This window comes from Notechis scutatus, chromosome 5, assembly GCF_049901735.1.
Source record: "Notechis scutatus isolate UNSWTSFEM ecotype Mainland chromosome 5, rNotScu1.2, whole genome shotgun sequence".
Lineage (NCBI taxonomy): Eukaryota > Metazoa > Chordata > Lepidosauria > Squamata > Elapidae > Notechis > Notechis scutatus.
The window spans coordinates 38,692,860-38,717,724 of record NC_142013.1 but is presented as its reverse complement, the minus strand read 5'-3'; the positions used below and the strand labels follow the sequence as shown (position 1 = coordinate 38,717,724).

Genomic DNA, 24,865 nt, shown 5'->3' with positions numbered 1-24,865 from the left:
TCTTGCTCCATCCACCAACGCCACATTGCACCACAGACTGTCCAGAAGTTGGGGGATGCTTTAGTCCAGGTGTGGGAGGAGATCCCGCAGGAGACCATCCACCACCTCATCAGCATGCCCAGGCGTTGTAGGGAGGTCATACAGGCACATAGAGGCCACACACACTACTGAGCCTCATTTTGACTTGTTTTAAGGACATTATATCAAAGTTGGATCAGCCTGTAGTGTTTTTTTCCACTTTAATTTTGAGTGTAACTCCAAATCCAGACCTCCATGGGTTGCTAAATTTGATTTCCATTGATACTTTTTGCGTGATTTTGTTGCCAGCACATTCAACTATGTAATGAACAAAGTATTTAATAAGAATATTTCATTCATTCAGATCTAGGATGTCTTATTTTTGTGTTCCCTTTATTTTTTTGAGCAGCGTATATTCCCTACAAGAAAGTAACATATTTTATTTTTTTAAGGATATTTTTTTAACTTTAAAACAAGGCGTTGCTCAGTTTGCATAAGTTGTCAAAAAAGCAGTTTGAAAAATATATTTATATGTAGCTTGTGGTTTTCCAAATTTTGCAACATAAAATAACCCCAGCCTGTATATTTAATATTGAATGATACTGGGAATTGTAGATCTACAGCATCTAAAGATGCATAATTCCTATCTTTACATTGTTGAACTCATACTGCTGGCTCTGGTGTTATTCATTTCTCCTCTGAATAAAAGGGAACTCGGATAGTAATTCTTAAAAAATGAGTAACAATCTATTTATAGAAACCTCCCCTGTATCTATGAAGTCTCTACAGAATTAAATACCCATACATCCATACAATCAGGCAAAAGCAGTATTGTAATATACAATTGCTTTATTTTGAAGCGCTGCTACCCTGTTTCTCCAACAATACGGCCTCCCCCAAGAGGAAGTCCCAGCATGTTTTATAGGCATGAAATGAAATTAAGCCCCTCCCCCCAAATTAAGGCCTATATTAAAACATGCAAAATGGGGGGGAATGGTGGGGGGGCTTGCCATTAGGAAGTATTTTTGTTGCACACCTAGATTTGGTGCTGCCTGCGTTGACCCCAATACGAAGTGCCCCACCAACGCCGAGGTCAACATCCAAGCCGTCGCCACCCGCCCACCCAAAGATGCGAGGGGGGGAATTAAGTCACCCCCGAAAAGACGGCCTAGCCATTTTTTCAGGGCTCAAAAAAAAAATAAGACCCGGACTTATTATATGAGAAACACGGTATCTATCCAAGGAAGGAGAAGGAAAAAGACTCCACTGATATTACCAGGTAAGCAGGAAAGCTTGGAAATCATAATGAGTTATCCCAGAAATAAATGTGTTTAACCATGATGAGAATCAGCAGCAAGACGACGAGAACAAAGATGTTCAACTTAATACACAGGAAGGAATAGCACAGGCCTAGAATTATGCAAAACATGGGCCAGGGAGCGAATGGGTAAAGAAAGTAAGAAAGAGCAACATAACTGAAGACGGAGGGTCCTGAGAGAGGAATGTGGGCTAATAATGTTGAGTGAGGGATCTTGGGGGCTTGGATGTCATTTTTTTTAATTCACAGAACTTAACTGGCTACCTAGGTGGTAGCAAAACCAATAAAAATAAAATCCCACCAAAGCACTATAGTAACCCATGCTTCTAGTCTCGTGACATAATCCTATCCCACCCTAATGCTTAAGGGAAGAATCAGGACTTCAAGGCCTTAAGAAGGGTTAAAAGGGTACACTCCCTCATCTCAAGTGAGAGGCTGTTTCAAGGGGCGGGGCAGCTATATGGAAAGCATGCTCTCAGGACCTGACTACGTGGCAATGTTTGAGGGAAGGCACCTAAAGTGCCTCTCACCCTATTTCACTTAATGGGATGGATCAATATGGTAAGGGAAAGGCACTTGGGCAAACTATCTGGCCCTGTGCCATGTGGGGCTTTAAAAATGATACCTTCAATTGTACTTGGAAAACAATTGGAAACCAATGCAGCTCATACAACAGTGATAGAACACAAGCACGTGTGGGACAGTCAGAAGTGTGTCATCATGTTTTAATTCAGTTGTAGCTTCTGGATGGTCTTCAAGGACAGACCAATGTAGGATACATTACAGTAATCAAATATATGCCTTGCATATAGGTATAAAATAAGCCACTTGAAAATAACTCAGCAAATATGAAATGCTTCATTTTCTATGTGTGTATTCACTTATAATTGTTATGTCTACCAATATTATTTCCTAAGTCTGTCTCTGGGTCTATGAAGTTCAGCAGCATGCTGAAAAAGGAATATTTCTCCAGTTATGTAAAAACAAAATATAATATAAATCCCAGTCTTCAACAGGAATTTGCAGATGTATCCCAAAAATATTTTTTAAATGATCCTATGAGTCTGACAAATTTTCATACTTTGAAAAAGTGTGTATTTCTAAAATATAGCAAAATATATGAATTTAGTCCTGCGTTCAGGCCAGATTTACAGTAATTTGTGCAGTTTGGACCATTAGATCTACTGCTATTAAGACTAACGTTGCTTTGAAGAAGAATATATATTTGGCACCTATGTACCTCCTGAAACCTATCTTTTTCTGGTTGTGAAGTAGCAGTTCCATGAGCCTGGAAAAGATTATTTTTAAGTTGCTGGTGAAAGATATGGTGTGAGAACTCGAGTCCCCTAAATCACCTTTCCCCCTTCAAATTCAGGTTTCTGAGCAGCTGAAAAAGTCATCTTGCTTGCTTCTGTCCTTAAAAATACTTTCACCAGTTGCATTTGGGCTTAAGAAGAGACTAGGAGCTTATTAAAGAGTTTATTTAAATGCAAAGAGGCTGCTTTCTAACTTTATAGAAAAACATGCTCTACCACTTTTAGTAAAAATTCATACTGGGCAACTGAACAGGATTAAAACTAGGTCCCATAGGAAGTAGTTTACATTGAAATTAGAAGAAATTAACTAGAATTTCTACTGCTGCTTTTCCAGTTCTTTGGCTTTTAACTCTTGGTTATACCTGTCAGAAAAAGAGAATAAAAATTATTCACTATTGCCAATATATTTTGAAGAAATAAAAAACATTGCATTATATTAGAAATTATATTTTTGTTTGCTATATTGTTTTTCCTGTCATTTCTTAAAAACATGTTTGATATACAATAATACATATAATTAAACTGTAGTTAGTTTAGTTATAGCTCTTATTGTATATCAAACATGTTTTTAAAGAACTGATAGGAAAAACAATATAGAAAATAAGATAAGAAATATAACTAAACTGCATTGATTTTAATTTGCTTGCAATTTAATTCAAAAGATGGGTTTTATTATATATTCTGTTTAAAGAAGGATATCAGATCTGGACTGCAGAAGTCTAGTCCTATTTAGCTTTTTAAAGATCTGTCAAAATTTCCTAACTGTTGCTACCTGCTCTGATAATATTGTTACTAAACAGAAGATGAGTAACACATATTGAATGGATTGCATAAAAAGAGAGTAATAAATAGAAGAACTAGAGCAGCATTTTTCCAATGTTCAAAGTGAAGATAAGCAAGATAGCTACTACCAGGTTATCAATTTGCATTATATACAAGGGAAACAATGGGTTTGAATAAATCTAGATAACTGAAATATTATCTAATGGCAGCCTAAGAAAAATGGCTTCTATTAAATGAAAACTGTTATAGCAAGTTTTCAAAGACTGACCTACTACTATTGTAGGGAACAGAACAGATGAGCTGAACTAATAAGAACCAAAGGCTAGCTAATAACGCATCTAATGCTTCTGTCTCTCGTTAGACAATTTTTCTTGTTTAAAAAAATCAGGAATTATCTTTTACTATTTCTAACACTCGACCAATCCCAACTCCCTATAACAATAGTTGGGAATAGGATCAGACATCAACATGAGAAAAAATGGTCAGAAGAGCTACCTTTTTTTTCTGGCCCTATCATAATATCTTTTCTATTTTTAAATATGTTGGAAGTACAACTTTCAGAATTCAACAATAGAATGCAACATTGGCAAACATTATTCCTAATTACCACCTACCTCCATATGCGGTACAGCTGAGAGCCACCAGCAAAGCCAAGAAAGAAATTAACAGTAAACAGACCCCAGTTTTTAGGAATAATTACTAGAGAATACCTTGACCAGATAAGGCCTGTTGAATTAGAAAACACAATACAGATCTATTACCAATTTAAAATAATGACAGCATTCTCAAAAATTATGAAAACGTATTAGGAAAATCTCATAGTTTCTCCCTTTCAGTCTACTCTCTCACCAAGTTTATTTAGTAATTATAGGATTGCTACTATTTCCCTTAAAGCTGAATGAAAGCTTCTAGAACTACTATCTTAATCTAAAACCCAGAAGATCTGTAGATATGCAAGGCTAGTACAAGAAAAGTGTATGTTTGAATGACAGATTAAAAATGTTATTGAACAGTTCTGTTATCCAGCAATGAACTCGCAATTCATTACTGCATACAGTTTTGGCTCACATTTTTACTATTATGAAATGAAACAGAAACTAATGTTTGAAACTTGCAACTTGTAAACACTTATTTAACAAAATAACTCTGCTCTTTGAGGAAGATAATCTGAAACTTTAAAACTAAGCAGAAGATGAAAAATCATGTATGTAAACCAATACACTTTTACAGCAAAGTACAGATTGCAGTCAGTTTAATTTTCAGAATAGAATTTAGCAATATTCCTTACATCTCTGCTGAAAGTCAATAATTTATATACAGGTAGTATCTCATTTATAGATTGTTCAAATTTACAAGGGTCATAAAATAATTTTTGGACCAAGGTGCGCATTTACGACCTTTATAGAGTTTTTCTCAGACTACCATTACAGCCAGTATCTATTGTCTTGTGCCTGACCCACTTTTTTCCTCTTTCCCTCCTCATAGGGCAGAAAATTGGAAAAGATTACAAGAAATAAGCCCCCCGCACACACACATACACACACACACACACAATAAAGTGGCTGTTTGCAGGCGCACTCATAACTTTTATTTATTTATTTAATTTATTTTGTCAAGCGATTATAAGATAACAGGTATAAGTATCATATAGTTATGAATACATGAAATGGATACATATAAGAAAAATAAAAAGAAACAATAGGACAGGGACAGTAGGCACATTGGTGCGCTTATGTACACCCCCTACAGACCTCTTAGGAAAGGGGTGAGGTCAATAGTAGACAGTCTAAGGTTAAAGTTTTTGGGGGTTTGGGGATGAAACCATAAAGTCAGGTAGAATATTCTAGACATTGACCACTCTGTTGCTGAAGTCATATTTCCTGCAGTCAAGTTTGGTACGGTTTACCTTGAGTTTGTATCTATTGTGTGCTCTTGTATTGTTATGGTTGAAACTGAAGTATTCATTGACAGGTAGGACATTGCAATGTATAATTTTATATACTATATTTAGATTGGACCGAAGGCTGCGTAGTTCTAGGTTTTCTAGGTCTAGAATTTCAAGTCTGGTGGCATAAGGTATTCTGCAACAATTAGAGGAGTAGAGAACTCTTCTTGTGAAATATTTCTGGACTTTCTCAACTGTATTAATATCAGATACATAATGCGGGTTCCAGACTGATGACCTGTATTCAAGTATTGGTCTAGCAAATATTTTGTATGCTCTAGTTAATAGTGTGATATTAGAGAGAAAAAGCTACGTAGGATTAGGTTAACAACTCTTAATGCCTTTTTGGCTATGTAGTTACAGTGGGCTCTAGCACTTAGATCATTAGAGATGAGTACTCCAAGGTCCTTGAGAGAGTTTGGATCATCAACAAGGTCTTGACTATTCAGCCTGTATTTTATTTTCTGATTTTTTTTGCTAATATGTAAGACAGAGTATTTATTTGTTCAGATTTGAAGTTGCCATTTGTTTGACCATTCTGATACATAGTCAAGGTCTTTTTGAAGGGTAGCAGTATTGTCGGTGGTGTTGAATAGCTTTACATCAGCGAAGAGAACACAGTTGCTCTTAATATAATCACAGAGGTCATTTATATAGAGTATGAAGAGAGTTGGTCCTAGAACACTGCCTTGGGGGACACCACTGTTGACAGGTACAGAATTTGATAGGATGCTCCCAATTCTGACCATTTGTTGTCTGTTTGACAGGAATGCTTCTATCCAGTTATGAAGGTGTCCAGAGATACCATTATATTTTAGTTTTAGGAGTAGTTTGTCGTGTACCACTGAATCAAAGGTTTTACAGAAGTCTATGTAGATTGCATCTATTGCTTTGCCCTGATCAAGTTGTGTAGTCCATATGTTTTTGCAGTGTAAGAGTTTCAGATTACAGGATAGATTTTTCCTGAAACCAAATTGTTTATTAGAGAGTAGGTTGTTTGTCTCTAAGTGGAGGATAATGGATTGGTTAATAATTGATTCCATGACTTTACACGTGACGCAGCATAAAGAGATTGGTCTGTAATTTTCAACTAGGCTGGGCTCTCCCTTTTTGAAGATGGGGATGACCATTGCTAGTGACCATAGGTTTCGCAAGGAGCTGGTCCTGAAAGATTTTTCAAAGATTATGCTGAGAGGTTATGCTGAGAGGTTCGGCTATGGCAGTGGATAGCTTTTTTAAGAAGTAGGCACATATTCTGTCCAGTCCAATAGATAGAGATGGTTTTAGATTGCGTAGTGCTTTTTCAACATTGTCTTCTTTAAAATCGGTATGTATTAGATCATTGTAGTTGTCTGTGATTCGACTAGGAAATACTGGGCATGATCCATTGCTGTTTACAAATACTGAGCCAAAGAATGTGTTAAAGTGGTTGGCTTTAATGGTGTCATTGTTGCAGTCTTTACCATTAGATCCTTTCAGGGGTGGGATGGACCTTGAGTCTTTTAGTTTGTTGTTTACAAAATTGTAGAAAGCGCGGGTGGAATTGGTATGTAGAAGGTTTTCCTCTTGTTTAATGTGTAATTGGTGCATTCAGTCTTTATCTGGTGGCATAAATTTTTGTATCAGCTTTTGAAGTTGGCAACGTGACCAGATTTGTTTTTCCGCCAAAGTGATTTCTTTTTGGATTGAAGCTTCCTGATTGTTAGGGGTAATTTGTTTTTTCTGGTTTTTGGAGTTGTTATGGGTACATATAGTTTGATGACTCTTTTGACTTCAAGTAAAAATATGTTGTAGTGGTCTTCAACAGTATTGCATCCAGTGAATAGAATTTGCCAATCAAGAGATGAGAGATCGTTGTCTATAAAATCATAGTTGCCTTTTTTGGAGTTATAATTGGGGATCCCGTTGTTATGATGATTTTTGTGTGGATGTATATTGAGACAAAAGTCAATCATGTTGTGGTCACTGGAAAAGGGTTCTTTAATTTGTATTCCGTAAACTGAATTCAAACTATTGCAGAAGATGAGATCGAGACAGTGGTTAAGTCTAGTATTGTTGGTTACTAGTTGTTCCAGTCCCAGATTTGTTACAGCATTGTAGAAGGTTGCATGTATGGGTTCAGTTTTACATTCGTTTAGGGTCCAGTTATTATGAGGTAGATTGAAGTCACAAAGAAAGATAAAAGCATGTGGGCATGATGTTGCCCATGTTAGTAGTGAATTTAACTTGTTTACATGTTCGATGTCATAATCAGGGCTCTGTAACATAATAAGAATCGAAATGTGATATTTAATGACAGTTCACAGACAATGGTCTCAGGAAGAGCAAGCTCCTGGGTAACTTGGATGTTTTTTAGATGTAGGGACTTTTTATGGAAGATAGCAACACCACCACCTCTACAGATTTCACGATCTGATCGGTAAACATAAGTCTCTTACTGTGGTAATGGAGTCAGGAAGAGATGCATTGAGCCATGTTTCACAGACAAATATGACGTCGAATTAGCCGTATTTAGTAAGAGGAGAAATTCAGGCTTGCATTGAGTAGTTTGCATTTAAGGCCAAACTATATGTACCCATTAGTTGGAATTGAGGTAGTTGGGGCGTGCGTTCCTAGTTTTGAATGATGGTGGGTTGGATGAGGTAGTGTTGGATGCGGAGTTGTGGGCTGTGTGATTTACTTTTGATACAATCAGCACGGTAGTCAATGTACAGGTCCTTCTCTCCATTGTCTAGATGTCTTTTGAGTTCTGTGCGGAGTTCACAGGAGCGGATTCTTTGCAATATGGATAAGTCTGGTCTTGAGTGAAGTTTTTTATGGTTGGGATTGGTTTTTGCAATGGTGTTTATTGTATGAATGAATATGCGTTTGTTGGACTCATTTTTGCAAACAACTCTACAAAATCTTGAGGCCACCGAGCCGTCATTATATTTGAACTTAGAGCCATCTCTGGTTATTTCAACGATATCTTCAGGAGTGATGTTTGTTGTATTTGAGTTGCTTATGATATTGCGAACTGTGGTGATGTCGTCTGATTCGTTGGTGTCTTCAAGACCAAATAAGATGGCATTTGGACATTTCTGATCACGTTACATGATGTCTCTGATGAGTAAGTATCATTTGTGGAATTATTTGATGTGATAGTAATTATTTGTGGCTGTGGTTTGGTGGTTATTTTTGGTTGTAGTTGTGATTGTAGTTGAGGTAGTATTTGTGGTAGTGGTTGTTGAGTTGGGATTACATTTTGAGCTGATAGGTATCCACTTATCTGTGCTGTATTTCTTTTTTCCAAGAGAGATTAGGCTTGCTTGCATAGTTGTTTCAAAATGTGTTGCTAAGTGTTCTTCTAATGAGTGAATGAGTGATTCTATGCTATCAACTCTGTCAGGCAGGGTACTTTGTTTAGCTTAGGAAAACATGATCGTCATAGACAAGGGAATGTATCTGATGCTTTTAGGAGATCAGCTGTGCTTTTGTTTAAGTTTAAGCAGGCAAGGTGGGCTTAATTGTCACATAGGTGGCATTTGATGTTATTTTCGCTTTTATTGATGGTTTCAAGACATCTGAAGCATGTGCAGGAGTCTGGGAGGTCACTGGTAGAAATATTATTCTTTTGTTGTTGTTTGGTAGTGGAGGATTTGGAGTTTTTGGCTGGCATGGTCAATGACAATAGTACACTAAACAATTACAGTAGCTAATTAATGTGATAGGTAGACAGTTACTTAATGAATGTTGGTAATTAATAAATGTTAATTGATACATTAGAGAACAAATCAAAAGTAAGGTTACTTATTACTAAAAATCAATTAATCAATCGACTAGATAATCAATGATGCAGTATTAAATCTCTATCAATTCAATGAATCAGTAAATTAGTGGTCATTTAACAATTAATTATTATACTATTAGATGATAAATCAGTTATTGTAGACAAAGCATTATCTATCAATATTTGGCCTTGAGGTACTGAAATAGTGGAGGTAGTGAAGGATTGGAGGTTTGTAGTGGAAAGTTCCTTTGTTTTTCCTTAAAGCCATGTTGTTTGGTTTTTGTTTTGTTTTGTTTTTGTTTTTAAAGAGGAAGAGTTGCTGCTTGATAGATTTGAATGAAGAAGATTTGAATGAGCTCACCAATCATCTACTTGGGAGTTTGGAATGGATGACATTTGGGTGGGGGTTAAGTGGAGGTTGTCCAATCAGCTGAGTGGGAATTTAAATGCAGGCTGACTAATCAGCTGGGTGATTTAAATGGAGCTGGGTGATTTAAATGGAGACTATCGATTCTCTGTGAGTCTCCTCAGTTCTCTGCAATTCACGGCCGTTCAGAATTACACTCTCTTGCTCTTCTCTAGTCCCAACTCTTTTTCGGAAGTTTAGAATCACCCTCTGTCAGTTCCGTCTCTTTCTCTGCAGTTCAGAATCACACTCTTCACCAGTCAATCTTTGCCACTCAGAATGGCTCTCTCTCAGAATCAGTCTCTCTGTAAGTGTCCGAATCACACTCTCATCTAAACACAGTTCGTCCCGGCTCTTATCTCTATCTGCTGTCCGCTATCCACTCTCTGCTCTCATCTAATCACCTAATTACAGAGTTGCAGGCACTAGAGCATTCCTTTCAATGTGTATTCCCCATGTGTGGCTGTTTACTTTCTTTTATGAATTCTTTCCCAATGAATGTAAATATAAACATTAATTCTCTTCTTGTTAATTATTCCAGCACTGAGTAAGCATTTCAAACAGAGGTGGTATTCAGCAGGTTCTGACCAGTTCTGAAGAACCAGTAGTGGAAATTTTGAGTAGTTTGGAGAACCGGAAAATACCACCTGACTGGAGTTTACAGTATCCTTCCCCTGCTACGCCCACCAAGCCACACCCACAGAACCGGTAGTAAAAAAATTTGAATCCTACCACTGATTCTGAATGGCAGGGAAGTTGGGAAAAAGGAAAGATAAAAGTAAAATCATAGGCACAGTTGCCATTATGTGATTTCTTCCTTAGGGACTTCATCATTTTAACAATCAAGTTGCCAGTCCCAATTGTGGTTGCTAAACAAGGACTACATATATAACCTAAGCAAAATGTGCTTCTGGTTCAAATATACCTATTTTTAGGTGTTCCTGTTAGACAGTCAGGCGAAGTTAATAACTGTATAAACATTTCTAAAATTTTATATTTATATTTTAAGTATATGGTTTGAAAACCTTTCCTAAAATAAAATATTAATTTAGTTTTGTCTTGGTATTAAAACAGAACTGATGATTTAACATTTTCCCTATATGAAATAACTAAAAGAGAATACATACATACCAGTAGCCATTAGAACGCCAGACTGTGAAGTGCTGAGTTTTTCAGCAGGCCTAGTCATATCAGCCATTCCAGCACATACCAAACCCTGCAATAAGAAAGCAATAGCTTAATGTGTCAGTAATAGTACTTTCATTTTTTATTAATATCAAAGTGCCACAGTCTATACCAGCAGTTCTCAAAGTATGATCTAGGGACCCTTTCCTTTGTCCTTGAAATCAAATAAATATTTTTAAATTTCTCACTTTTAATTTCTAATACAATAAATATTGATAGATATAACTCACATAAACCAAAGGTCTTTGGGTGTCTTCTATCATTTTTAAGAATGTAAAGGGGTCCTGAGACTAAAGTGTTTGAGAACCAGTGGTCTATAACATTTAGTTTGAAATCATATATTTCATGCTTGCCATTTAGATAGCTGGAGTTATATGTTCCAATCCATTTTGAGTTTTAAATTGGGTCAAAGAAAAAACTAGGATTTGAGTGATACATGATTCCATATCAGTCCAATAGACTGCCATTAACATGCTTGAATCAAATAAAACCAGGTTGATTTGGGGCTCAATTTAAGCTATATTTCGACATATATGAGTCATACAATCCAGAGGTGCTCTGTCACTTTTGTGATTTCACTTTTCAGCCTACTTCCATGGTCTCATGGGGATGGGGGAGAAGGGACATGAAAAATAGGCAGACCTGACTATTGATGAGATATGCCGCTCTCAAACTGCCCATGCTGCTGCTGACTATAGTCAAGACAAAGTAGATTTTCCCATTCCAATGAGACAGAAACTAGAAAGCCTCCTTTACAATGGCCAAGAGAACTATAGACAACCAGCCCAGATATTTCAGATTGTGTTCAGCTGGCACATGAAGATTTTATTTTATTTTATTACTTTTTTATTTATTATGAAATGTATACACTACCCATCTTGCCAAGAGGTGACTCAAGGCAGCTTACAACAAGTTGAGGAAATTGTATAAAAGATGTGACCATTGGGTCAGCCATATTGTCCTAACAGGACCATTATGTTAGAATCTAACTGATTCATAATGTGTTTAATCATGTCTGGCTACATGATTAAAAAGTATTTTTAATATAGACTTTTGGGAAATTACATTGCATCTAAAGTCTGATAGAGATATTGACCAATAATTTTTTCCACCAAGTTCTCAGATGACCTTTTACAGAATGAGGAAATAATTTTTTCTCAAAGATTGAGTTAATATAGTCTTTGGCTATGCAAAAGCAAGTGCTGGTATACCAGGAGATTGTCCGGTAAACCACTTTTTAAAAACTACAGTAGAAGTATATAATGGGTTTTTAACACAGGAAACACAGGAATTATGCATGTTTTGTATGAATCACCAAATCAACTTACCCATTTCATAACAGGTGCCCAAAAAAACACTGTTTTAGGACCTGCAAGAGAAGATTTTACTTAGTCTCAAAAAGCTATTAAATTTGTTTCAGTAAAACATTTTTTAATCTGAAAGCCAAGAAAGAAACAAGTTATGATTAAATTTGTCTGAGTAAAACTTATGCAGTAGTTTATCATGTCTTGAAATTCATGAAGTATATCCACATTGCAGGAAAAAGGAATTGTGATGACAAAAATACATTTTTCCCAAATGAATGTAGAAAGTGCAGCTTTTCTTCATTTGTAGAAAATGTTTCATGTTTATTTATTTATTTATTTATTTTCAAATGTTATATTGCCACCTACTCGCTCATGGCAACTCAAGGTGGCTCATAAGAAATAAAAACACAATATAAAAGAAATAAATAATAATAATAACCCCCTCCAGAGAGAACACACACTCATACCAGCCATTTAACGAGCTCCATCCCGCTCTGGTTTCCCATGCCTGCTGGCAGAACCATGTCTTCAGGGTCTTCCAAAAGAGTGTCAAAGTGGGGGTCAGTCTAATTTCCAGAGGGATGATGTTCCAGAGGGAGGGAGCCACCATGGAGAAGGCCTTTCTTCTGGATCTTGCCAGATGTATCTCCTTATGGGATGGGGCCTGCAACATTCGTTGCCTCTCAGCTCTAGTGGGTTGGGTGGATGTGACCAGCAAAAGACAATCCCTCAGATAACCTGGTCCCAAACCATGAAGGGCTTTAAAGGTAACAACCAATACTTAGAATTGCACCTGAAAGCAAATTAGTAACCAATACAGCTCCCACAGGAGAAGTAACATATGTGCACACCAAGACCATGTGGGCCACTGAATTTTACACCAACTGGAGCTTCCGGATTCTTTTTAAGGGTAGCCCCATGTAGAACGTGTTGCAATAGAAAAGATGGGAGGTGACTAGGGCATGAGTGACCATGAGTAGGTATTGTTGGTCCAGGAAAGGGCGTAATTGGTACACAATCCGCAGTTGCGGAAAGGCCCTCCTGGCCACGTCTGCCACCTGCTTTTTGAGCAGGAATCACAAGTCCAGGACAACTCTCAAAATATGCACTGGGTCTCTTTGAGGCAGTGCCACCCCATCCAAGACCAAAGGTGGCAATTCTCCAATTGGACCAAAGAATTCAAACCCACAGCTACTCAGCTTTTGTCAGGGTTGTTTCAACCCGTTGCTCTCCATTCAGCCTGAAGAGCCTTCAGGCATTGCGAGAGGGAGATCATGGCATTGCTTAACTCACTAGGGGCTGAGATATACAGCTGAATATCATCAGCATATTGATGGTGATAGATAATCTCATCCAACAGGTTCATATAGGTGTTGAATAGGAGCAGAGAGAGTACTGAGCCCTGCGAGACACCGCAAAGCAGTGGGTGAGGGCTGCATCTCTCGCCTCCTATTAACACCAACTGAGAGCAGCCACAGAGGAAGGAAGTGAACCAGGATAGCACGAAGTCTCCTACTCCCAACCCCTGAAGTTGCTCCAGAAGGATATAATGGTGGATGGTATTGAAAACTACTGAGAAGTCAATAAAGCAAGGATGGATGCACTGCCCCCATCTTGCTCCCACCAGAGATTATTAAAAAAGTATGACCAATGCCATTTCTGTCTCATATCTAGGCCTGAATCCTGATTGGTAGGAGTCTAGGTAATCTGTTTCATCTAGAAATCTCTGGATGAAGATGCCACACAACCACCTTCTCAACAACCTTCCCCCAAAAGGGAAGATTAGAGACAGATCAGAAATTATCCATCAGGGTTTATCCAACAGGGTGGAATCCAGCGATGGCTTCTTGAGAAGAGGGTGGACCACAGCCTCTTATGTTAACGATTATTTGTACCTATATAGAAAAAAATTCTTTATGGTAAACTCTTAACAGCAAACTCTCGATTCTAGTAGTCAGTAGTAAAGCAATAAATAAGTGAGTGCAAATAAATAAATAACTTCCTTCCCTGATATTAACCTCGAACATTATCACTTAGTATGTAAGTATGGGACAAAACTATCAGAAGTGCTTTGAGTCATCATAATAAGTGGGACAGAAATAAACAGTAAAAATAACAATTATATAAGTAAACTTTAGAGAGTGTAGTAGTTAAAGCATCAGGCTAGAAAACAGGAAACCATGATTTCTAGTCCTGCCTTAGGTACAAAGACAGCTGGATGACCTTAGGCCAGCAATTCTCTCTCAGACTTGGGGGTGGAAGAGTAGATCTACTTATACAATCGAAATTCCTCTTATTTTCCTAACCTTTGCCCAAATGCTATTGGATTCACTCAACTATTGCAACCTCTAAATATTTGGTACAGTAAAATATTTTAAATGGATTCATAAAGCTGCTTTTTTCCTAGGTCATAGAACTTTATACAGTATTTTATTCTGTTTTCTAACAATAAATCTGGCCAAGTTGATCTTACATTTTCATTTTCTATTGTTATCCCACAGAGTATAACTGTAAAATCACTCAGTGTAGGGATCATAATATACTTGTAAGAGTTATAAATTGCTGTTTGTAAAGTGAAATAATCCTGAGTACAATATTGCTCACTAGAAATAATTTCTCTGAAAACTATTAAAGAACCTTCTAAAATGAATTCAAGGAATGGATGAAATTTTTGTAATAATTGAGTTCCTTTTTTGAAATGTCAGGTGCTACAAGGGACTGCTTTTCATGCTGAAAGTAGGACATACAAAGCCTCACTAGAAAAAGCATATATTATCTATAAGTAAATAATTATGGATGTGTAAAATGTATTGGACTATTATACATAACTGTTCTATTCCCTTTGGACCCTACAGACAGAGGGTTCAGCGTTTTCCAGAAGTAATCCCTCCAAAGCAGAAGCAGGTCAAGATGTTCCAGATGTAAGCATTCTTCATGAAACATTAGACTTATTAAGAATACTTATTGGCCAAGTGTGATTAGACACAAGGAATTTTCCAGTGCAGAAGCTCTCAGTTTACATGCAAAGCAACAGAGTAATAATAATCATAATGATAATACCAAAAAGACAAGGGAGTAGAAAAGGTAAGACAGATAACAATAATGCTACAGCCATACAACCTGGGCAAATGTACATAGACATTAAACAGTATTGTAAGAATTAGGTGTTCAGCACCTAATTCCTCGTGATGGTATAAGGAAAGAAACTGTCCCTGGGTCTAGTTGTTTTGGCATGCAATGCCTTATAGAGGTGACCTAACGGGAAGAGAACAGATCTATTTCAGGGTTGAGTCACACTAAGAATATCTCAAAATCATTTCCACTTTGGAGGATGTAGTTTCAGGCACAAAAACAAAGTTTTATCTCTCTTTTAGCTAGATAAATGCAGTGAATCCCACTTCTGGTGAGCCCTAATGACAAACCAACCCATTTTGAACAGGGCATCTGAAATATCTCTGAAATTAAAGAGATTATTAGATTATCCACATAGCTGTCATTTCACAAGTTATTTTGTGATCAGAAAAAAATGCAAGTCCAGCTCCTATTTAGGAATAAATTGTAAGTAGGTTTTTGGAAATAGTGTCCATGAACGTTCAAGGAATGAAGGACAGTATGAGCAAAACCACATGCTTTAGAGTTTTAGACTTCAATCTTTTAATACTTGCTGGGGTTGATGAACACTGAAATCCAAACTATCCAGCAGGCATCAGCTGACCTATCTTTTGACATGGGTAAATTTTTCTCATCCTGGTGCTTTAAATTCCAGCATTTCAACTCTGCATGACCAATTTCAACTCAGCATGGCCAATAGTTATGCTACACCAGGATTTTTGGAGCTTGTTACTCAATTTAATTGGAAAGCACTAAGTTCAGTAATGTTGTGGGGCATGCATGGCATCTCTGAGTAGTGTATTTTAAAAAAACTCTTACTTTTCTGTTATTTTAAAGAAGTTTTAGACATGTAATATTTCACATCATTCTAGGGAAGTATTTGATAACCACCTTATTATTAAAGTTAATACTTTGAAGTACTCAATTCTAATTAAATCTTTCAGAAAACTGTTGAAATCTAGTGGTATGTATCTTTTATGTTAACTTGTAGTTGCAGAAACAAAGAGAATAACAAAGCTCTACTGAGTTCAAGAAATATTCTCAATGTACAACTCATGGCAAACTTGGATATGCCCTTACATAAATAATAATGTTGTGATAATAGGCTTTTAAATGATACAAGATGAGATATAAAGGTTGTGACAATTATTGTAGAATGAAGTTTCCCCTGTCCAATCAAGGGGCGGTGCTCATCTCCAATTCCCAGCCAAGAGCCTGCATTGTCTGGGATATAATTCCATCTTCATGGCCAACATGAAAATACAGAATGCAGTAATGTTCCTGCATAAGTGGTACTTATTTATCTACTTGCATTTGCATGCTTTCAAACAGCAAAGTTGGCAGAAGCTGGGATGAGTAATGGAAGCTCATCACATGGCGCTTGGGTCTGAAACCCAAGCTATCAGCTTTTCAGCTGACAAGCCCATCATCTTAACTGCTGAGCCATCACACCACCCCTAGAATGAAGTTATTTAGGCTAAATACATATTGTTGGATCAGGCAGTTGCATATATCAATACCTGGTCAGATTTTAAACTCTACTTTTCACTAGAGTGCTAAACAACTACATGAGAAGAAAATATAAAATGATGGTTTAGTTAGGTGAATATGGAACCAGGAGAAATGTCCAGCATAGAAATGTATTTTGAGTACAAATTGCTTCTCACAACTTGTGTTTCTCGGTGCCCTTATTTTTTTCATCATTTAATTTCAGGTGGGTTTTTTTTGGTAAATCCTTCATTTACTTAAGTTTAGATCAGAATATCTTAGTATATCTATATCTATTTTATGTCAGTCCTGATCCAAGTGATTATGAATGCTACTTTGAACTATAACTAGCAGTTGTTTTACAAGACTCCTTCTTTATAAATACATTTGTTACAAGCCATAAATTATTTCCCAGCATAGTTATTTTTGCTACTTTAAAGAGGTTCTAAAGTTTTCTATTAAGAGAAGTATTACAATGAATAGAAAACATCAGCTGCTTTCTTTTACTGTCAACACTTCACTTTTCATTGCATGGTAATTAACCATCTTAAATAAGATAATTTCCAGCACTGGGCAAATGCCAGTCTGGCTGCGGTTAAGATATGAATTACAATATACTTCGATTTTTGGGTATTTGTTTATCGAAAATTCCTAGAAGGAAGGACTCTGGTTTGTACTCTATTTGTTCCTTGGTTATTTCCTCTAGCCAGCGCCTAATTTTTGCCAGTACTTCTGGGTTTCCTTGCCACGACCACCACAAATGGAAGAAGGTACCTTCTATGCTTTGGCATTTCCAACAATTGGGGCTCGTGTTGGGGTGCATCTTCGCCAATCTCGAAGGGGGCAGGTGCCATCTATAAAACATTTTATATGCGTTTTCTTTATAAGCTGCTGATTTCGTGATCTTAATGTTCCTGTTCCAGATCCTTTCCCATTCTGCTAGAGTAATGCTCCGTCCCACGTTTCTGCTCCACGCAATCATATTTCCTTTGACAATTTCTTGTTCTAATTCAGTTTCTAATAAATGTTTGTAAAATTTAGATAATTTTTTTTTTGCTCGGTCCTAATAGAATTTTGTCTAAAGTCTGTAATTTATTGTAGATTCCAAATTCCTTAATATCTTGTTTATATCTACTATGAATTTGAAGGTACACCCACTGATCAATTTTAAATCCTCGCTCTTGTAATTCTTGTCGAGTTTTCAGTTTTCCTTGTGGGTCTAATAAATTTTAGTACTTAATCATTTTAGTTATATCCAAATTATTAGGGTGTACTATCGCTTCCATTGGAGATAGCCAAATCGGTATTTTTAGATAAAGTTTTTTACGTACTTTTTCCCAATTGGTTAATAAAGAGTCCCTGATAAGATGCCTATGGAAATATGATTGCCTGGGTTTCTCAGTTTCCCACAGAAAGGCATGCCATCCTTTCTGCATATCGTGGCCTTCTAATATTAGTGTTCTTTTGTTAGTTAAATTCACCCATTCCTTTATCCATAGTAGGGTGGCTGCCTTGTAATATACTTCCCAGTTTGGCAGGCCTAACCCTCCTCTGCTTTTCAAATCTTGTAGGGCTTTTACATTAATCCTAGCTTTTTCCCCTGCCAAATAAATTTCAATGTTATCTTGTTTAATTCCATAAAAAAATTTTATTTAATTTGATTGGAATTGTCTGGAATAGATATAGAAATTTTGGCAGAATATTCATCTTAATCAGAGCAATCCTGCCCAATAAGGAAAGTTGTAATGTACTCCAGGAATCTAAATCTTTCTTGGATTGTTGGAGAAGTTTGTCATAGTTGTTTTCTTTTAATGATTTGCTTTGTGGAGTAAGCCAAATTCCTAAGTATTTAATTTTTTTTGTCACCTGTATTCCCATTATTGTCTCTAGTTCTTTATTCTGGTCTCCTGTTAAATTTTTAGACATTAATTTTGTTTTATCCCTATTAATTTTAAATCCTGCGACTTCTCCAAATTGTTCTAGTTCTTCTAATAAGTTATGTCCTTTTTCTATAGGCTCCTCCAGAAAAAAACCAAATCATCAGCGAAGGCTTGTACTTTGTACTCTTCTGATTTAATCCTCAGTCCTCTAATTCTCGAATTTTGCCTAATATACGTCAAAAGAGATTCTAGGCGAATATGAAAAGCAGAGGAGAGAGAGGGCAACCCTGTCTAACCCCTTTTTCTATTTTTATCGGGTCAGTTTGTTCCCCATTTATTAGAATATTTGCCTGTTGAGTATGGTAAATTGTAGTGACGACGTTTTCGAATCTAGTGCCGAGGTTCATATTGTATATTTTTTGAATTAAAAAATGCCAATTTAACCATCTTAAATAAAAGGATTATCTATAGAGTGCAAGGAACTACTAGAATAAGAAATGAAAGTGTTAACTGCAAAGAATATTTCACAAACCAGAAGTAAGATTTCTTTCCAATACTGCAGGTTATGTTCCAATCTAGGGGAAATGTCACAGTGTATCAAATCAGGCCATCAAACTGTTCCAGGTTCACATGGCATGGACTATGAATACATGTTTAAAATTGAACAGAAACTGACATTAAAGCTAAGAAGAAAATGCCTAAGCACCATCCTGATATTGTACTGTAGCTCAGCACAAACAATGATTCATTGTGTAACTATTGAGAAAAGCTTTAATTCAGTACAACTACCAGTAATATACTGATTTGTATAAATGTACGGTGTAACTAACTACAGTTGGAGCATTGAATATAGTTGTGTTCATCACAAGTCAAATATATTAGGATAGAGAATAGCTACTGAAGGAAAAACCAAAATAACCAATAGGTTGGAGATGAAAAGCTTCGAAGTTTGGAAATAAGGTAAATTTGTTTTTCATTCACTTTATTTACCACCTCAACCACTGGCATCAGCTTCCCTTTCAAAACCTGTTGCTAAGGAAGAAAAACAATAAGGTACTCTTGTTCTTTCTGTGAATTTTCCACAGATACTGGTTGAACCACTGTAGGACAGACTGCTAGATTAAATAAGACACCTCTTCTTATATTCAAATACAATTCACACTCAAGTGATTGGGAAAGAATCTTGTTAATAATTTTTCTCTTCTTATACAGCCCAGCCATTAATAACCTGAAAAAGTATACTGAAGAGATGCTGAAGCTAATTTCTTATAAAAGAAATAACAGCTTGTTGTTAAAATAATTGTTCCATATAACACATTTCCTTTCTTCCACTGGATAAAAACCAAAGGAATACAAATACAGTTTAATATGATTATCAACAAGGGATGAGGAATTTGTGCTTTGTAGTTTATAGCATCTCTATGCAATGCAATAAAATGTCTACAGTCTAACTACAGACATAAAAAAATAACTAATCCCTAACTCAGGGGTGGGCAAACTTTTTGGCTCGGGGGGCCGCATTCACTTTTAAAATTTGACAGACAGGCCGGGTCAGCACAAGATTTTGGGAATCGCCCCTTCCCCCCTTCTTCTCCTCCTTCCCTCCCCTCGGAGGCCCCTGAGTCAGGAGTTGCTACTGCCGGCACGGCTCCACTCGGCTCCAGTCCCACGTTGCCTCGGGAAGGAAAGGCAAAAAGAAGAGCCGCGTGCGGTGCTTTGCAACGGCAGCAGCGGCACCGGAGGTTCAGGCTCAGCGGCTCCTGGTTTTGCCTTTCCCTTCCCAAGGCAAGCGGGACTGGAGCCGCGCGGAGCTGCGCCGGCGCGTAGCAACTCCTGACAGCCCCAGCCGGACACCTGAGCAGAGCCCAGGCAGAACTGCCTGTTGCTGCTGCGGGCGTCTGGCTGCCCAAGTAAAGAACTGCACCAGCTCAGGGCAACTGTGAGGAGCAAGAGGGGAGAGGCAGAGAAGGAGGAGAGCACCTGGCCAGTTGGGGAGGCTTCTTGTGCTGCGAAGAGGCGGCTAATGATCTCCGGCTCCACTCTGCTTTCCAACATCCGGCGCTGCCCTGTTCTGTGCGCCGGCTGCTCGGACTTGCTGGGCCTGACACAGAACAGGGTGGCGCCGGATGTTGGAGAAGCAGAGCGGGCCGGAGATCATTAGCCACCTCTTTCGCAGCACAAGAAGAACAGGTGGTGCCGGACCATTGGAGAAGCGGAGCAAAGCCGGAGATTAGTAGCTGCCTCTTTCGCTCAGAAAGCTTCCCCCAACCAGCCGGCTGGTCTCTTCCTCCTCAGCCATACAGAACAAACAGACAGAGAAGGAGGAGAGCAGCTGGTCAGTTGGGAGGCTTTTGTGCTGCCAAAGAGGCAGCTAATGATCTCCGGCTCCGCTCTGCTTTTCAACATCCGGCACCGCCTTCTTCTGTGCGCCGGCTGCTCGGACTTGCTGGGCCTGACACAGAACAGGGTGGCGCCGGATGTTGGAGAAGCAGAGCGGAGCCGGAGATCATTAGCCGCCTCTTTCGCAGCACAAGAAGAACAGGTGGTGCCAGACCATTGGAGAAGCGGAGCAAAGCCGGAGATTAGTAGCTGCCTCTTTCGGTGCAGAAAGCTTCCCCAACCAGCCGGCTGGTCTCTCCTTCTCTGCCTGTTTGTTCTGTATGGCCGAGGAAGAGGAGACCAGCTGAGAAGCACGCTGCCAGGCGGGGGCCACGCGGCGCAGGGCAACACGCCACCGCCCAGCCCTGGCTTGGGAAAGCAGTGGGCGTTCCCGGGCAGTGGCCTTGGCCCCGCTACCAGGAAGCGGCTGCCCAGCTCCGTGTTGTGTGTGCAATTTTTTGGCGCCTGTGTGGGCTCTTTGGCCGGCCCCAATTTTTTTTTTCAGAGGGGAATTTTTTTTTTCCAGAGGCGGGCTGTATTAAAATGACCAACGGGCCGGATGTGTCCCGCGGGCCGTAGTTTGCCCACCCCTGCCCTAACTGCACATAAAGCAATCAGTAACTGATGGCATCAACTCATGTCCAAAAGCTCTTTGAAATAACTATTTGTTGTAATTTACTGAAAGTCACTAGTATAGGATCTGACTGAATTTCTGAGGGAAATGGTTCCAAAGGGCAGATAAATATACACACAAACACACACCACAAAAAAACCCCACTACCTGCAGGCCTCCATCATTCTTACCTCATAGAATTGGGGAACCACAAACAGGTTCTTCCAGGACATACAAGTTGGATTGGATAAAACTGGTTGCAGAAGGCAGTCCTACAAATACTCCAGTTTCAAGCCATATAGCTTTTAAAGTACAAAACAATAGTTCTGAGTTGCTCTCAGAAGCCAACAGGAAGCCAGCACAAGGCGAGAGTATAGATGTTTGTACCGGCATATATCTGTTAACAACCATGTAATTGCATTTGAGACCAATTCAAATTTCTTGATAGTCTTCAAAGACGGCCTCGTATAAAACAACTTGAAATGAAACAAATAAAAGGTGATAGGAGCATGAATAACTGTTACAAGGTCTTCATAGTCCAGATACCACCATAATACCACCATAACTCTTATATCAACCAAAACCGGAATAAGGCATTTTTTAAATTAAAAATACATTGTTATTGCAGTATGACAGGATTTATGAACCCCAAGAAAGAAAAGTTCTTTCTGCAGCAAGGTGTAATGTAACAATAGCTGCATAATAGATGTACTTTGTTGCTACATTAAATATGGGGTTGAAGCTATCTTTTCCTCTTGCAACTTTTATTTGAAAATAATAGGGAACAAGTCATTGTTAATTTTTCTTACAAGGCTCTGACACCAGCCATGGGGCAAGCACACCAGTCAGCACTTCTGGGCAGGCAAGAACTTGGCAATGATCTTTTCCAGACTAGCAAGTTTCTGTTGCAACTTAGCTAATAACATTCCTTCACCAGAAAGTATCTATTTTGAAATTCATACTAATAGTTACACATTTATTATTAATTAAATCTGTTTGCCTTCTGCCTGGCCATGAGGCAATTCTGCAGGTTAATCTTGGAATCTTAATTTTAGGCTAAGTTTCAGCAATTCAAGTCACTATCTATTTTGTAGCGCTGCAGCTTATCAATTGTATTTTTCCTGGATGACAGTTTGACTTTCCATTTAGCTGCCTTAATTCGGTCTTTCACTCTTTATTGCTAGCAATAAAGATAACAGATCCTATTTCTGAAACTTCTATGTCAAGGAGAACAAACAGATGTTACATTTTCTGTAAGTTTTGTCAATTCCTTGATGATTGTATTACTAAAACGGAAGGAGAAGTAGTAGGTGACAAATTTAAATTATATATAATCCTGTAAAATTTAAAATGTATTGGAACTTCAACATCTTTTTGGTAAGAGGCTTAATAAAGGATGGTGAATATTACAGAATATTTCCCGTCTGCCACTGAATTGTAGAAAGGACACTGAAATATGCTATTGGATTGTTACCCTCACTCTTTCCAGATATTTTATAGCTTTCTCCAACCTAGTGCCTATCAAATGAATTTGAAGTACAAATGGTAAAGGTGTTTTTCCCAAAAGGAAATTAGACTTTCTAGATTTGTTTCTTTGAAAACATTTTGCTTCTCATCCATGAAGTTTCTTCAGTTGTAACAATGGAAAAAGCACCTTTGGGACAACCATGATGTGGATGACTGAGACTCCCCATAGACATTTACAACTCCTAGAGCTTATTCAGTGTATAGGGTGGTTGCTCATGTAGCTGGGGTGTTCAATGATGTATGAAATTCTAATTCTAAAACTGGTCTTCAAACTTGACAGCTTTAAGACTTGTGGACTTCAACTCCCAGAATTCCTCCTCCAGTCATTGTTAACTCAGGAATTCTGGGAGTTGAAGTCCACAAGTCTTGAAATTGCCAAGTTTGAAGACCCCTGTGACCTAAAACATTCAAAGGGCAATAACGTGGGCAGGCCAGTCTAGCTGTCCTCCAGAGAAGAGGAGAAATGAATTCTTTGCAGAATTTCTTGGGGGGGAAATGTAACAGTCACATCCATTTAACTAGACCATGCACTAGGTCTTCTGTATTATTTATTTATATTCTGCCTTTCATTTTGGAGGGGGGAAAAAAGCATTGCACTAGGTTAAAGCACAACACCTGCTCCAAGGTCACTTAACAAACTTCACGGTAAATTGTGCTTCAACTTCAATTTCTCAGAAACTAGCCAGATATTTGACTTTCGACATTCGGTAACACATCATACGTGGACACTTTGTGATAATACTGCAATAGGAAGGGGGCAAAACATATCCAAATATAACGGAAATAGAGGTTTCTCACAACTACAGTACCGTGGCATGTAAAACTGCATTTACCGGGGAAACTCCTTTTGGACGGCCTTCTTCGAGTGGACGTCTGCAGGACCATTAACTTTTTTTTTTTTTTCACATTCACCTTCTCACACCCTTACACGGATCACCTACAGCAATTGCCGGTCTTTCCCCCTTTCTCTCCCCTCCCTCAATACCTGCAGGGTGGTTATACAAAGGGCGCAGCCGAGGCGGCAACAAAAGCTCGATCTTGTCTAAGAAACGGTGATAAGAAGCACGAAACCCAGCCACCGCAGCCGCCATCCTGTGCGTTCGTTGATAGCGGGAGCCCCGAATTCAGTGACACCGACGCTCGACCTGGCGTCCTTCCTTTCCTCCTCCTCTTCCTCACACGGCCTTAGAACCCGCCCCGCGGACATAAGCCGGTGGTAGGACGAGCCCGGTTTGCTTTGTTCCGATTTGCTGCTGGATTGAGAAAGGGGCGTGACTTAAACAGCTGTCCTTCGTGCTATTGGCCAGCCGTGCTATTGCCACCACCGGCTTTCTCTCTAGGGTCGATGACAGTAGGAGAGTGTCAATTCTTGTCTGCTTTTTATGACGCTAGTAAAACGAGCGCGAAGCAATGACGAGTGAAGCAACTATTATTTTCTATTATGGAACATCGGCTCTGGAAATAATGTTCGACTTAGGTGCTTCTTTAGACCTTATTCGGAAACGACGAGCTTGTTTACACACGATAGTCAGGGCCGAACCCGCGCCCTTGAACTCGTCCTGACTTGTTTACACCTTTGAGCGTTCAGTGACGTGACGGAAGGAGGAGACCTTTAAGGGATCCGGCGGTTGGCTTGGTTTCCGTCCAGAAAGCCAGCGCAAGACGCCGCAGCCGCAAATAGCTATTCCTCTACCACCTACCCCACTCGCTTTAACTCTCGCGATGTCTCCAGTGAGCCGTTCCCTGTCTGTGGGCGGGGAGAGAGGAGGAGCTATTGTTACTGTGGCAGCTCTCCGAAGAGGCGATGTGGGGGGGGGGGG

The 24,865-nt window shown here is 38.6% G+C and overlaps 1 protein-coding gene across 1 annotated transcript; it reads right to left on the bottom strand.

Moving 5' to 3' along the window:
- Positions 1 to 2,044: 2,044 nt before the first annotated feature.
- Positions 2,045 to 24,861, bottom strand: MPC2 (mitochondrial pyruvate carrier 2). Its single transcript, XM_026664043.2, has 5 exons — positions 24,031 to 24,861; positions 12,069 to 12,109; positions 10,687 to 10,771; positions 4,050 to 4,161; positions 2,045 to 3,014 (listed from the first exon to the last, which is right to left on the bottom strand). The coding sequence occupies exons 1-5, from the start codon at positions 24,134 to 24,136 to the stop codon at positions 2,969 to 2,971; spliced, it is 390 nt and encodes a 129-aa protein (XP_026519828.1). The 5' UTR covers positions 24,137 to 24,861; the 3' UTR covers positions 2,045 to 2,968.
- Between the last annotated feature and the right edge of the window lie 4 nt (positions 24,862 to 24,865).